Raw genomic sequence first — 14,422 nt, 5'->3', positions numbered from 1 at the left:
AAATGTCTTTATTTCTAAAAGAATCGTTTATGAGTACATTAGCATCTGAAAATGCTTTAGATATAATTACTTAATTGGGTGGTAATGTTTATTGAGAAAAGATGCCAAAAACACAAGATAATATACCGAAACTAAAAAATGCGCTTCGTATTATATAATAAAGAATATCAACCTACCCAGTGTGCAAGGCACACATAGTCAATAAAATAAAATATGGTAATTTTATCGTTCCCCGTAGCTATTTTCAATATTCTAAAATAAAAACATTCCTTTATTTTTAAGTCAATATATTCAAATATGAATATATTTATTTTACAATAAGCTCTACTTCTTATGACTAATATATCACATATTTTATAAACAATCAGTTATGAGCACTTTCGCCTTCGCGCGCAGTGCTATTTCAATTTCCACTGCGCATGCCCAGCCTCTGTGTTCCTGAAATATGGCGACTCCAGCGAAAGTCAGTAAGCCTGACGCTAAAAACAATCATGAAAACGCCGACGAACAAGCAGGTGATAGTTTTATTTCAAAATGCATACATCTTCATTTATTCATGAATGTCATGGACTTTAATTTCATCATATGTGTTGTGAATTTCAGCACTTTTCAATGATTCGACATGCTGAAAGGACCGCCATGTGCAAACCAAATCTTTTGTTTGGTAGCGTATTTGTGTTCGATATATTGCACTTCGCTGCTAATGTGTGTCTTGGCCATTTGTGTGTATTGCATACGTAATAACAATTCCATATTTTTCTTTTTGGTATGTTTGTTTTCATGGAATAAATACTATAATTGAAATTCGGTTTGTGTAAATCAACCGGTGCGGTTCTAAAATTGATGCCAAATAATGACGTCACAACTACACGTGCAACCAACTTCCGGTTATAGCATGGTGAATATAAGACTACAGTGAATTTTGTTGTATCATAGTTTCATAGCCCAAATCTATTATATAATTATGTAAAGTAACAAACTTTTTTAAATGACAAAGTTATCACATTTGAAAAATAGAGCTTGATTTACGTGTTAAACAACTGATAACTGCAAAATGAATCTGAAGTGTTTCAATTTATATATGTAGGCCTATTTACTAAGCTTTGATTTGTGCTACTGATAGATTCATACTTACTGTATTTCAATGACCAAATAGCTTGATTGTGAGTAACCAATCAATTTTGTGTTCGATTCCATGTATTCAAACTTGTCATATAGATCGTTTAGTGATTGATTTTATAAACAGGAGTCATAACATTTTTTTTTTAGAATTTGACTTGCATAAACTGTAATAAAGTTTGGACTCACATTGTGCTTTTTGATACTTGTGATGTTTATCAATCTTCTATATTGTGTATATCAACAATCATTTCATGTTTATATCAATGGCCTGTATCATAGAATTATTATTTTCTTTTCATAGATAAAGAACAACAGGAGGCGATTGAGCAAATAGATGAAGTGCAGAATGAAATAGACCGTTTAAATGAACAAGCGAGTGAAGAGATACTTAAAGTTGAACAAAAATACAACAAATTAAGGCAGCCATACTTCCAGAAGAGGTCTGACTTGATCGCAAAAATTCCTAATTTCTGGGTCACTGTTGTATCCTTTTATTTTGATTCTTTTAGGAAAGAACTAAATGTGGGCTATGGAATACTTTGTCTACTGCATAATGTATTTGTCAGAGTTATCTCCCCTACACACAAAGCAATATGGCTAAAGAGTTCTAACTCATTCTCAATATTCTATATTTCAAATGCTTAAATAGTTTCAGTGTTCAGTTGTGTGATTGATTAATGAAAATGAAATTTATTTTGTATTTGAATGCTTCCTTAACCAAAGGATAGTTTGTTAATCACCCTCAAGTATCTGCACTGTTAAATGAAGAGGATGAGGAGGCTCTTCAGTTCTTGTCTAAGGTTGAAGTACAGGAGTTTGAGGACATCAAGTCTGGCTACAAAATCAACTTTGTAAGTAAGAGAAGGATTTAATTTCAAACAATTATTCACATGTTGTTACAGATTCATTAAACAGTGTTCCAGCTAGGATTTGAAAAGGGCAGGGCGCTGATTAAAAAAAGGGCATTTTTGTGCGCGACATTTTTTCCGGGCCTATCTATCTTCTACCTTATTTTACAGGACAATTCAAGTACATGCAATACGACCTGATTCATAAGAGACAAATAGAAATCTGTTGATTTTTTTTTATTATTTCGTTTGTGTGTAAAAATGTCTTCTTTCTTCTCTTTATTCTTCAAATATTGTTTTAAATTTTGATGGTAAAAGTTATGACCTAGAGTAATTCAAAAATAAAATGATATTAGCATTATTTCAATTTGAGGGTGTATTGAGAGAATCCATATATGATAATTACGTCCAATCAAAAAGTTACTATCAGATTATAGTCAACAGAGCGATATTTTCAACCAGAAGTTAGTCTGTACGTTGTGATTGTAAGACGACTAATTGTAAGTGAAGATATTATAGAGCAAAAGAGAAAAGGTGATCAAGCATATACGAGAAAAAAATGATTAAGTAAAAGAAATTATATTATTTAATATCTGAATAAACTTCGACCAAATAACTGTGATGTATCTTGTAAGCGACGGTAAATTTCTACTTTTACTTTAGACTCTTTAGAAATAACGGTAAACTAAAATCAGGAAATTATAGCAAGTTAACATTTTCTTGAATTAATTATAAGAAATGGTAAACGAATTAGGGCCGATCATGATTCGCAAGTTTCTGATCAAACATTTGTTCCGTTGCTCTCGTAAACAAACGGTCCCCGCATGTTGTAGAAATGTAATCACTTGGCATGACCCGCAGTTAATGCAGAGTCGGCATTTCAGATACGAAAATAACACAATATAAACTAAACTTTTGCAACCACTATTCACAAGAGCAGATATTTTTATGTGTCCTTTATTTATTTATGAAAAATAAACATTTTGTATAGAAATCCGTCAATCCAACAAGGAATTTGCGACATCTGCATTTACAACGAACCGTTTCCGGCGTCCCGCCAAACTTCATCAAATAAAATCAACCGAAAGCTAATTTTGATCACTGGAAAATCACTGGAAAGTGATCTCATGATCATTTACTTAAAAGTTGCTTGGTTAAAACCAGAAGGATTTCGTGTTGTCATGTGAAGAAAATTTCAAAGATATATAGATCGATCGCCAATTGCACACGTGCTCATGGGATAACTTTACAACAAACGTGCGGCTCTTTTTGTCAAAAGTTGTTTACATAAGTAAAACAACATTTCCATCCATTATCATTACTTTGTCCATCTTCAAAAAGCCTTCGTGATTATGATTTAATTGGATTACCAACCGATCCTATCGACTCGTCACGGTTAAATGAATCTATAAAACACCAGCTCGATCCCCAGCTGACCGATCTCTGCCTCGGGCAGCGTCCATCAGTACCGTGGATAAAGGTCTACAGGTAAGGGGACTGGTGTTACAGGTGGCCAATTAGTGACTGACTGTATATTGCATGGCTTCAGCAAATTGGGTCTAGAGTACACGAGGCAAAATGAGCATCAATGACACTTAGAAAAAGGGCAGTACTACAGGAAAAGGGGCGGGGCGCATTTCTAATTTTGAATTAGGGGCAGGGCACCGCGCCCTGCTAACCCGACCTAGCTGGAACACTGTTAAATCATATAGCGCAAGAAGTGAAGTGTGCCGTATGAAGTCTTTACAGTCATAAATTGTACTTGGTATGAATAAAGAGTAAGCCTTACTCGACCAGTTATCCAAAATCATGTTTTAAAAAGGTAGGAAAACTCCAAACTACAAACCTTTGTATGCCCAGACACTGAATTTAAATTCAAATTGCTCATATCTTTATATTGCAGTTCTTCGATGGTAACCAGTACTTTGAGAATGAAGTCATATCAAAAGAGTTTCATCTAAACGACACAGGCGAACCTTCATCGAAATCAACACCAATTAGATGGAAAGCAGGCAAAGTAAGACATTTATGTCACCTAGTCCTTAACAAAATGTCTGTCTGTCATTGAATGTGTGTTATAGGTAATCTGCTGTCATATATGAAGTCTAAATGACTTTAAATATGTAATTTTGTAGGATCTAACAAAGAAGTCCAGTACCCCGAGTAAGGGAGGACGTAAGAGGAATATGGAGGAGCAGGAATCCTTCTTCTGTTGGTTCACAGATCACGGCGATGCTGGTGCTGATGAGCTTGGAGAGGTGTTGAAGGACGACATCTGGCCAAACCCCTTACAGTACTACTTGGTATGATTTGTATATTTGGATAATTCTTTTTTTTTAAGTAGGATCTAGAGTAATTAATCCTCAGCTTTGATTGAGTACCGTAAATATTCGGGTATAGTGCGCAGGTACGTTTTTGAGGTTCATTTTCAAAAAAATGAACAATTTTGTTTTCAATATTCAACTGAGCGGTAGATGAATTCTTAAGCATAAGATGATAAGAATTTGTAACTTATGAAAGGTTATTTACCACATTTAATTGGAATCATCGGTCAGATTTGACACATTGGATTGACAGGTTGTTTACATTATACCAAGACAGGCCTAGTCAGCTTGCAAATTGTAGCGGTCCCATCTACGCTGTTGTACAAACAAAATAATTAATCCTACCCTCAATTACCTTGTGATTTTCACACAGGTATGATCTCTTGTGGTATCTGTCCACGAACATACAAAGCCAGTTAAGCTCAATTATAACAAGATTGACAAGTAAGCTGACTGCTACGTAATGTAACACAGGCCGCCATTTTGTATACAGTACGGAAACAAGTCTGCTGTTGTCGTGGTGGTCACAACCTTTATGTCAATGAATTAACATGTGTAATGGATAAATCTACAGTGCAGACGATAAATAAGAGTAACACAGTAGTTTTCACAGTCATATCATATTTTATATGGCCAGTTGGTCAGCGACTGCCGCACGAGATCAAGGCATTAGTGTTACCCTTGCCTAATTGCGCATGCGTGCTGTTACAGCTTCCGTAAATAAACAAGTTGAACGTTATCAGTTTCTGGCAGCACTCTGGATTTATAAGATGATTAATTTAGAAATATGAAATAACTTAGTACTGCTATATCATTTCAAGTTTTGTTTGATGTTAATTGAGATGCTATACATCGTTTTGGACCTGAATACGGGAACATGCTCAAGTGAGATCGTATGTGTACGGAACGTGTGGCTCACGATCGACTTAGATAAATCCACGTAATTGCTGATAAATACACAATTTCAAGGAATTAAACATCAAAATAACTATTCATTTCTTTGATTATTTCTTAACTATTACTTTCTAAATGCTTTATATATGTTATACATATATATATAAGTATTAAATCAATCCTGCTGTGAAAGGAAACGTTCACAAATCTCGGTCAAATCACATTCATTCTGACTGGTAAAAGGCTTGTACTTGCGTATAGTGCGCAGTGGTCTTTTTCGAAAAAAAAGTGTGCACTATACACGAATATTTACGGTAATTCAAATAGCTGGAAATGGGATGTGAAATGCCTCTTGACTCTGTATATGAACGGCAGTAAAAAGTCATTTAAATCTTCCTTGAATCCTTTTAAAATTGATGTTGAAAAGAACTTGCTACACATTCATGACTTCACTTAAATAAAGAAAAATGTTTATGGAGGAATTTAATGAAAAAAAGGGTTTCTTTTAAATATTAACTGACGCTGTTTCATTAACTTTTGTAGGCATCAGAAATGGAGGAGGAGGGTGGAGGTAAGTTTATAAACCAGGCAAAGATGAAAGTATCTTTATAGTAAAATGGGTAATATTGGAATGAAATGCAGTGAGACCTGACTCTACCAATACTGGGATCGACTTTATGTGTCAGATAAGACTGTGAAGTCAGTGACAGTGTCTGCAATGATGTATGACTGATGAAAATAAAGCAATTCAAAAAGTATGCTGTCACAATTAAATTCACAACTGTCAAAGAGCTCACAATCAACCTTGTCGAGGGAAACGCTGACTGGCATTTTATAATCCTGTGTAAACTTCATTAATTTTACATCAATTTAGAAATCATATCTCATTTCAGTCAAGGTTATAAGATTTTCCACAGTGGTAAAGTGTCATTCATCTTTCATGATGCCAAATTTTCAAATTCTCAGCGTGTATAAGAGATCCCTGTATGATAAGTTACATGTATAGTCATACTCAAGCTCCATCACCATCACTCGTACTGTGACAGTGTACTGTATATCTGTGTCCGTATCACATAGATTGTCTTCAGTGATTTTTTTTGGCCGGATCTACAGCCAACTTTCGGCTGTTTCCCCTAGCCAAAAAAAAGACGTATTTTCCCAATTTTGAAACATCATTTTTCCCAATTTTGAAAAAAAATTGTATTGAATTTCAGTGTTTTGGTATCTGTATTGTAATTAATTTCAAGAATATGTGAATATTATGGTACGCTAGTCGATCATCATACACATGAACAGTAGACTGACAAATTTACTTCCGCGATCGGCAAGTTGGCCTCAATTAGTTTTATGAACGGTATAATGGAGGTAACTCGAATCCTGATCATTGTTGCGCTTTCCACGAACGACATGCAGGCAAGCGTTTCAGAGAGTCCGTAGACAACACCATGGTGTCGCACAATAATAAATACTACCAAAGAAAGTTGACAAAAAGTCTGCAGAGGGATTAGCGAAGATCACAACCCTTTTCAAGTCCAAGGTTGAATCAGAAAGCCTTAATACTACCCCTCTCTATCGATAGCGATGATAACAACGAAGGAATGGACGGCGAGACGGTAAACACACCGGCAAGTATTGAGGGTCCCGAGTCAGACTCGGAGATTGATTCTAGTGAATCTATTACACATAATAGGAAGCGTAAACTGAGTGAAACAGACAATGACAGTGAGATTAGTCTGAGAACTTGAGAAGTGATAAAGATCAGCAGGGTACTAGTACTAGTCTTGCCGAAAAGGAAACAAAATGCGATATTGTTCAACAGTTCTGTCAGGTCGAGATTTGGTTAAAGTTGACAAACGAACGTTGGTCCAAATTAAGTACGAACCCATATACAAATGGCTCTACTTCACTACCACAAAAATGGCCTACATGTGTAAATTTTGTGAATTATTAATTTATTTTTGGTTACCAAACTGTACAAACTAGGAATGATAATTCCATCTTCTACAGAGCTGTTTTAAAAAAAGTCTTTTAGCCTCATGAAGAACATTCTTACACCGAAGAGAAACTGGTTGTCTGCGGGACAACTAGTACTGGAGGCAGTTGTTCGAGTCTGCCATCTGAGAAAATATCTAACAGATCAAGACCTAGAATATCTAGTTGACTTGTTCAAGGGGGAAAATAATCGCGGTGTTGGTGAATTTGGGAAAATAGCAAATAATGACAAAATACTTAAACAGTCAAAACACTTCATTTATTGGTTTTTCTATAGTCTGCCTCATGATGTGAAGAGTCAGTAGCAAGCATCCTGGGTTACTTGGACTATAAAGGAAGTTTTCTTGTTTTCAACCAATTGAAAAGGCATAGGCTGTTGAAAAAAGTACCTAAAAAAAACACTGGTCTTAGAAAATAGTGGTTTTCCCCAACTTCGGTTGTAAGAATATCCCAATATTTGTCTTTTCATTCGGTTGAATGACTACACAAATTGAAGCAGTTGTCTGGGTCGTTGAAATCGTTGTCAGTAAATGTCACTTGGATGCTAGCAGCACACATAGTGGAAACTTCATTAATAGAACATAGTTATCATTTCAACAAGTGATAGAATGTCTAAGGAATTTAATACCAAATGAACATATAAAGGTAATTCCTTGTCACCTTTTGAAGTGCACCCCTTTCAGTGTACCAGTCTGCGGGTGTATTATTAGAACAATGTTTTTCTATTGTAAAGTCAAAAATCATTGGACCCATGGTGGTGGTAGCTGACCCGTGCTATATTGCAACCATCAGTACAGAAGACTTGATATCAAATGAAATTTTGTGAATATTTAGTTAAAAAATCTTCAACTTGTCTATATTTCTTATTAGTATTGCTAGATTATTCTGGTAAAGGGAAAAGTATCTTAACATGATCACAAAAACATTACAGTAAGCCAGGTGTTGGGTCAGCCAAAGACAATTGAATTCTTGAATCATTTCAAAAAACATTTCACGCAACACAATTGCTAATTTGTGTCAATGCATAATACAGTGCACTCTGTCCAATCTGGATATTTGCCAAAACCAGCAAAATAATTTGGTCCCAAAAATTCCCTTCTTTATTTATTGGGAATACACTGCATAACTCTCTGTCTATTCTGTAATCCAGCCCCATTCCTTCTGTATACTAGTAAGTCTACTCTGTATAAACTGGCGTCAGTCCCATTGATGTTTCCCTGGTAGCCTAGCTTCAGGGGCTCCCGATGAGTGTCTATACAGTTGTATTTGCCGAACAGGTATATTATTAATTGACCATTTTCCGTCACTGTCCAAAGGTGACTACGGCTGGATAATCACCTGAACAATTGTTACATTCAATAAAGAATGCATTTTGTCAATTCATACCCATAATGTTTCATGTTTGGAAATGTATCATAATTAAGAAATGTTTCATGTTTGCTGACTTCCCCTTTGTGGACCTCACTTCACGTTAACGTACCCGGGTGAGGAAGTTGGAGATGATGATGAGCTACCTTTTGTATTACTCCGTTTATATTATTAACAAACATTGATCTGGCAACTGTGGCGAACATTAAGGACCAATTAGAAATTGAGGCTAATTCCTCAAATTAGGAATCTGCACTTGTAGAAACTGTTAGATCCGTTGATTGTTCGGACTCCGTGGATGGCCTTTAAAAACAAACAACAATTAGTAATTGTTTTCAACCGATGTAACATACACATAGTGTCAAATTGCCAGTTTTGAGTTAAATAACAATATATAAGTAGAATCTCTACAATCCGGAACTCTCTTCAAACCGGCTTTAAACCGGCTTTATTTTGTGGTCCCAAAGGTGTCCGGTTTAGACAGAGTCCACTGTTAATTGTACTCTTTTTTTGGAAAATATTGGGTTTCTGAATACAAAGAATAAAATGCTGATATTTAAGAACATATAGAACAAAAAGTGCTTCGTGTGAAAAAGCGACATTGAAGAATATTTCATACATTTCAAGCAAATACCAGAAGAAAAACATTAACAATATAAACAACATGGCATTGTATGCTGTAAGAAAAGAGAAAAAATCTTCACTCAAATGAAATAGGAAAACATTTTCATTTTGTTGGTCTTTGCTGGTATCTTTTTGAAGTGGAGATGATGATTGAACTTGCCCTCTCTGAGAACTTTATGACAGAGGCTTGTTTCCTAGTTATGTACTCAACTAGTTCTGATCCACTGTCTGCAAGTCTACCACTTACATATATTCACATTGATTTTGATCTATGTGGGGAAATTTTACCGAGTTACTTCTATTTGTAGATGATTTGGATGATGAAGATCTTATGGAGGGGGAGGAAGATTTTGACGGTGAAGAAGAGGTTTGTATTTGGAAAAAAAACTTCAGATTTAGGGAGGGCGTGTAACACTGCTTTTGTTTCAACCATAAGTGGTAATACAAATTCTTAACACTATTTTGTATTGGGATTGAGTGACAATGATGAAAACCTTTTCCCATCATTCGCGGTTTCCACAGATTGGGCAGCACCGCTCTGTGATGTTCAAACTACCTTCCTTGGATGTCTGAGTCACTCGAGGCTATTCCATTGCAATATATCTGACCCCAAGCGTCCACAATAAATCGCTTCAATCCATGGATGGAATGCCTTCCTATTACTTCTATGTAATTTATGAAATAAAGTCTATAGGTGGTACCCTTTAACCAAACCTGGAGTCCTGAGGTGGCATAGATGTTTTACTTGAAAAGCACTCTCAAATTTCTTTACAAATTCAAAAAAGTGACTGCTTAGACAGTTTAAAGATACTTAAAATTAAAGTAGCAAATGGTAATTATGTTCAACTACAAACTCCGAAACTTATCTATTTTTATATGTATCACTTTATCAACAATACTCATTCATTAGTAAAGAAAAATAAGATGGATCTCGATAGATAGATAACATAAAACAAATGCTAAGGTTTATAAACATTTTTAATCTGTAGTAGTTTGATATATTGTTGTGATAGTAAATGATAAATAATGAAACTACCCATTATTTGTGGTCTCCTGAGATGGACAGTAAAATTTGTATATTCCTTTTACTTCCTTGGGATTTTGAGTCATCCATAATTTAATCATCAAAAAATATTTTCCTCCTTACTTTTGTAAATATTTGTTCACTGGTCATTGATATACACTCTCCCTGTGTTGAGACAATTATATAAAAAGCTGAGGGGTTATTCCCCCTGGTTCATATCGTTACTGTGTACATCCTTCATACTCTGGGGTTTGACAGGTAATCATTATACTAATTAAGTGGAAGATAAAGGCTGTATTGATATTCATATTTGACAATCGGGCACAGGAACAGCAACGCCTGCAATTTCATGAGCATAAACTCAAAATGTTTCAATAATTTATGTGAAGTATCTACAGTGCATGTAATTTTGTAAAAAAAAAAAAAAACAAAGAAAAAAAATTGGAACATTAAAAGTACAATCAAAAGATTTTTTTGTAAGCAACTACACGGAGAAATGATGAAAATAACCATAATCCATTCACTGAGGAGATTTTCACTGTAACCATGGCAACACAGCACCGTGTGGGGGTCCGGGGTTATCTGCTGTCTTTGAGGTTTTCTCATTGGTCAGTTGATGACCCTATGACCTCTTGACCTGGATTCAGTGTTGCTCCCTTGATAAGATTTTGGCTCTGATCTTTACTGTTTTGTGGGTCCTTAAAACTTGGCTTTTGTGATGGGAGGTTGGTGGATCAGAAAAAATTTGAAAATGTATCTTAAAGTAAAGTGAATTTACACGGTACATATAGTTAATTAAGTTCTTGTCAATATTTAATTTAGTTTGAATTTGAAACTTAAAGAATACATTCATGAGTGCATAATTCTGTGCTGGGTTTTGATACTTAATTATTATCAATCTTTTAAATGCTAGCACATAAATCTATGTGTTTGTTCATCATTAATTTTCGGCCATCTTCTAAAAAATAGCACACAAATCTATGTCTTTGTTCATATAAATATATAATGATAGTAAATAAACTACAGAAATGATGAAAATAACCATAATCCATTCACTGAGGAGATTCTCACTGTAACCATGGCAACACAGCACCGTGTGGAGGTCTGGAGTTATCTGCTGTCTTTGAGGTTTTCTCATTTGTCAGTAGATGACCCCATGTTCTCTTGACCTGGACTCAGTGTTGCTCCCATGATAAGATTTTGGCTCTGATCTCAACTGTTTTGTTGGTCTTTAAAAACTCTACTTTAATAGGGGGGAGGGGGATCAGAAAAAAAATGAAAATGTATCTTAAGTAAATTGAATATTACTGGTACATGTAATTAACTAAGTTCTTGTCACTTTAAATTTGATTAAGTTTGTATGCAAAACTTTTAAAGAATGAATTTATTAGTAAATGATTCTGTGCTGGGTTTTGATAGTAAATTATCATCCATCTTCAATAAGATAGCACACATATCTGTGTTTGTTATGCAAATATATATTGTTAGTAAATATACTACGGAAATGATGAAAATAACCATAATCCATTCACTGAGGAGATTCTCACTGTAACCATGGCAACACAGCACCGTGTGGGGGTCCAGGGTTATCTGCTGTCTTTGAGGTTTTCTCATTTGTCAGTAGATGACCCCATGACCTCTTGACCTGGATTCAGTGTTGCTCCCATGATAAGATTTTGGCTCTGATCTTTACTGTATATGGGGGTCTTTGAGAAAAAATGTATTGTAATGGGGGGGGGGGGGGGGGGGGGGGGCAGAAAAAAATTGAAGATGTATACTTAAGTTAATTGAACATATACATTTAGTTTAGTTACTTAATTCTTGTCTATATAGTGTATGTGAAACTAAGATTTAAGAAAAATTATTTGATTATGTGCTTGGTTTTGATAGTTATCAGCCATCTTCTAAAAGATAATTTACAAATCTATGTATTTGCTCATGTAAATGTATATTGATAGTACATGTACTACAGAAATGATGAAAATAACCATAATCCATTCACTGAGGAGATTTTCACTGTAACCATGGCAACACAGCACCGTGTGGGGGTCCGGGGTTATCTGCTGTCTTTGAGGTTTTCTCATTGGTCAGTAGATGACCTCATGACCTCTTGACCTGGATTCAGTGTTGCTCCCATGATAAGATTTTGGCTCTGATCTCTAAACTGTTGCTATCTTTCCTTTATGTTTCAACAATGGTGTCATTATGAACTTACTACCATTAACTGGGAAAAATAGATGTTTGTGTCATAAGCTTAGTTTTCCTTTCAAGATAATGAATCGGGTTTGCAGTGGTTAGAAAATATATAATTTATTTCAGTGTTAGTGAATTTGTGCCTATGCCTTTTCTAGATAAGTTTGTTGAAATTGTAAGTTCTTGAAACATGAATATAAAATGGCTGATGTGCAGTGCTGTATGTAAAACAGTTTTATACTACAGCTTTTATTTCTTCATAAGGTTGTCATGCAAGAAAATGATGCAAGTCTTCCATAGATTTTTACTGAAATAGATGCTTCAACTGCCTCTATTGAACATATATTCAAGTCGTAGTTATAGTAGAACTTGACAAACCTAAACTGACCTGATACCCAGATAATTGTTCCAAACAAGTTTATAGGAGTTTCTTCAATTTGGACTCATATTAAGATGCATTGGTGATTATAGAAGTTTATATTGTCTTAATTTTCTTGTATTGCAGGAGGGAGATGAGGATGATGTTGGAGAGGATGATGCAGAAGATGACGCAGAAGATGAGGGTTGATCTTTGTCTTAACATTTATATTGTTTCATTGTCGTTCATTTTATCATCACATTTTTCATCGGTCATGTTTCATTTGGAGTCGTCTGTCAGTTGTCGTCGTTGCATATCGACCATCCGGTCGCTACAGAAGTGGACCATCTCATGGATATTCAAGACATTGTGACATTTGTATGGACAAAAAACTAAACCACCAGTAGTTTCAGACAGTTTATAAGATTTGTGTTCATAATGTAATGAAAGGCAGGTATATATATCGGTGTCTTTGGAAGTGTTTCATAGGACTTGCCTGCAGATGAAAACCTTTTTAATTCTTCAGCTGGGTACAAATGAATTCATAATTGTTCTAGGATAAGATTACTTCTTAGTAATGATGTTTGTTTTCTTTGTGGGTCAGGGGGATGCATTTTTCTTTTGTTAAGTGTTTGTATAGATGTAGAGTACAGTGTTTCTCCATCCTCTTGTGTTCAGGTCAGCCAGGAATAATTAAGAAAGCTGTATGAAATGGGCTTATACTGTCTATGCAGCAAATCCCGGACCAGCTGAATTTGAATCATTCACTCCATATTGCACTGTATCATGCGAGGTTTGATTTAATTTCCACCAGTAAGAAAGCTTTGTGTGAAGTTCTGTATGCATAAGACAGTCCCAGAATGTTTTCCGGATTCCATGGGCTTTAAATTAAGGAAGTGTTCGCAGAATCATTGTTATGAAATCAGTATGAATATCTTCGAATGAAAGATATAGAAACCGCAACTTTTTGAAGATCAAAAGAAAGATAATATTGGAATTTAAAATCCAAATAAAAATGATTGTTTAGACAACTTGACATTGTCATTTTTGTGTGTCATGAAAGATTTCACCAAACTGAAACATGTCATTCATTTTGTTATTGTGTATTAAGTCATCTCAATATTTTTGATTTTTTTTAACATGTTGATCTATATTTAGGGGTACCAATTCATTTGGTTTTACCAGTAGTTTAATACAATTGGCAGTCCCCACTTCAATACATGTAAGGGTCAGTTATCAGAATAAATTTGCATGTATTTTTATTTCTTTGTTTTAATTTTTTTAGCTATATTCTTTTCCTCCAGAAATTTTGAAACATTCGCTTCATATCAATAATTTACGCAACTGATATCATATCATAACAGGAGTCTTTCAAATGTAAGATATCCCAAGATGACAAATAGGAGTAGCTGTTATGGATTCTATTAACTAAGGTAGCACACCACAGTAAGACAGCCTGGCCATGGGCAATTTTTTTGTTAAGCAAATAACTCCTGTATTATGATATGCATAAAAAATGAAAAATTAAATGTACACTATAATTGCAATCTAATTAAAATCTAGATGATCATTTTTACTACGTTACATGAACATCTAACAACATCCCAATAGAGGTAACGTCGGGGTGACCTTTTGGATTAGCCAATCAAATGACTACTTCCAGAATCTTGGAAGT

General features: G+C 34.9%; 1 protein-coding gene across 1 annotated transcript; it reads left to right on the top strand.

Annotated features, from left to right (window-relative positions):
* Positions 1-405: 405 nt before the first annotated feature.
* LOC117321942 (protein SET-like) lies at positions 406-14,009 on the top strand. The gene is made up of 8 exons (XM_033876577.1): positions 406-515; positions 1,424-1,605; positions 1,851-1,973; positions 3,874-3,987; positions 4,106-4,273; positions 5,732-5,759; positions 9,481-9,539; positions 12,895-14,009. The coding sequence occupies exons 1-8, from the start codon at positions 446-448 to the stop codon at positions 12,955-12,957; spliced, it is 807 nt and encodes a 268-aa protein (XP_033732468.1). The 5' UTR covers positions 406-445; the 3' UTR covers positions 12,958-14,009.
* Positions 14,010-14,422: the final 413 nt, after the last annotated feature.

The sequence above is a fragment of the Pecten maximus genome, chromosome 2 (assembly GCF_902652985.1).
Source record: "Pecten maximus chromosome 2, xPecMax1.1, whole genome shotgun sequence".
NCBI lineage: Eukaryota > Metazoa > Mollusca > Bivalvia > Pectinida > Pectinidae > Pecten > Pecten maximus.
The sequence above is the reverse complement of the archived record's forward strand: the minus strand, read 5'-3'. Positions and strand labels throughout refer to the sequence as shown.

What these genes read in the sequence shown, in the direction of transcription:
- LOC117321942 (XM_033876577.1), top strand. Translation starts at nt 446, where the DNA reads ATGGCGACTCCAGCGAAAGTCAGTAAGCCTGACGCTAAAAACAATCAT. An exon ending in AAACGCCGACGAACAAGCAG is followed by an intron (nt 516 to 1,423) that starts GTGATAGTTTTA and finishes TTCTTTTCATAG; the next exon opens with ATAAAGAACAACAGGAGGCG. An exon ending in ATTTTGACGGTGAAGAAGAG is followed by an intron (nt 9,540 to 12,894) that starts GTTTGTATTTGG and finishes CTTGTATTGCAG; the next exon opens with GAGGGAGATGAGGATGATGT.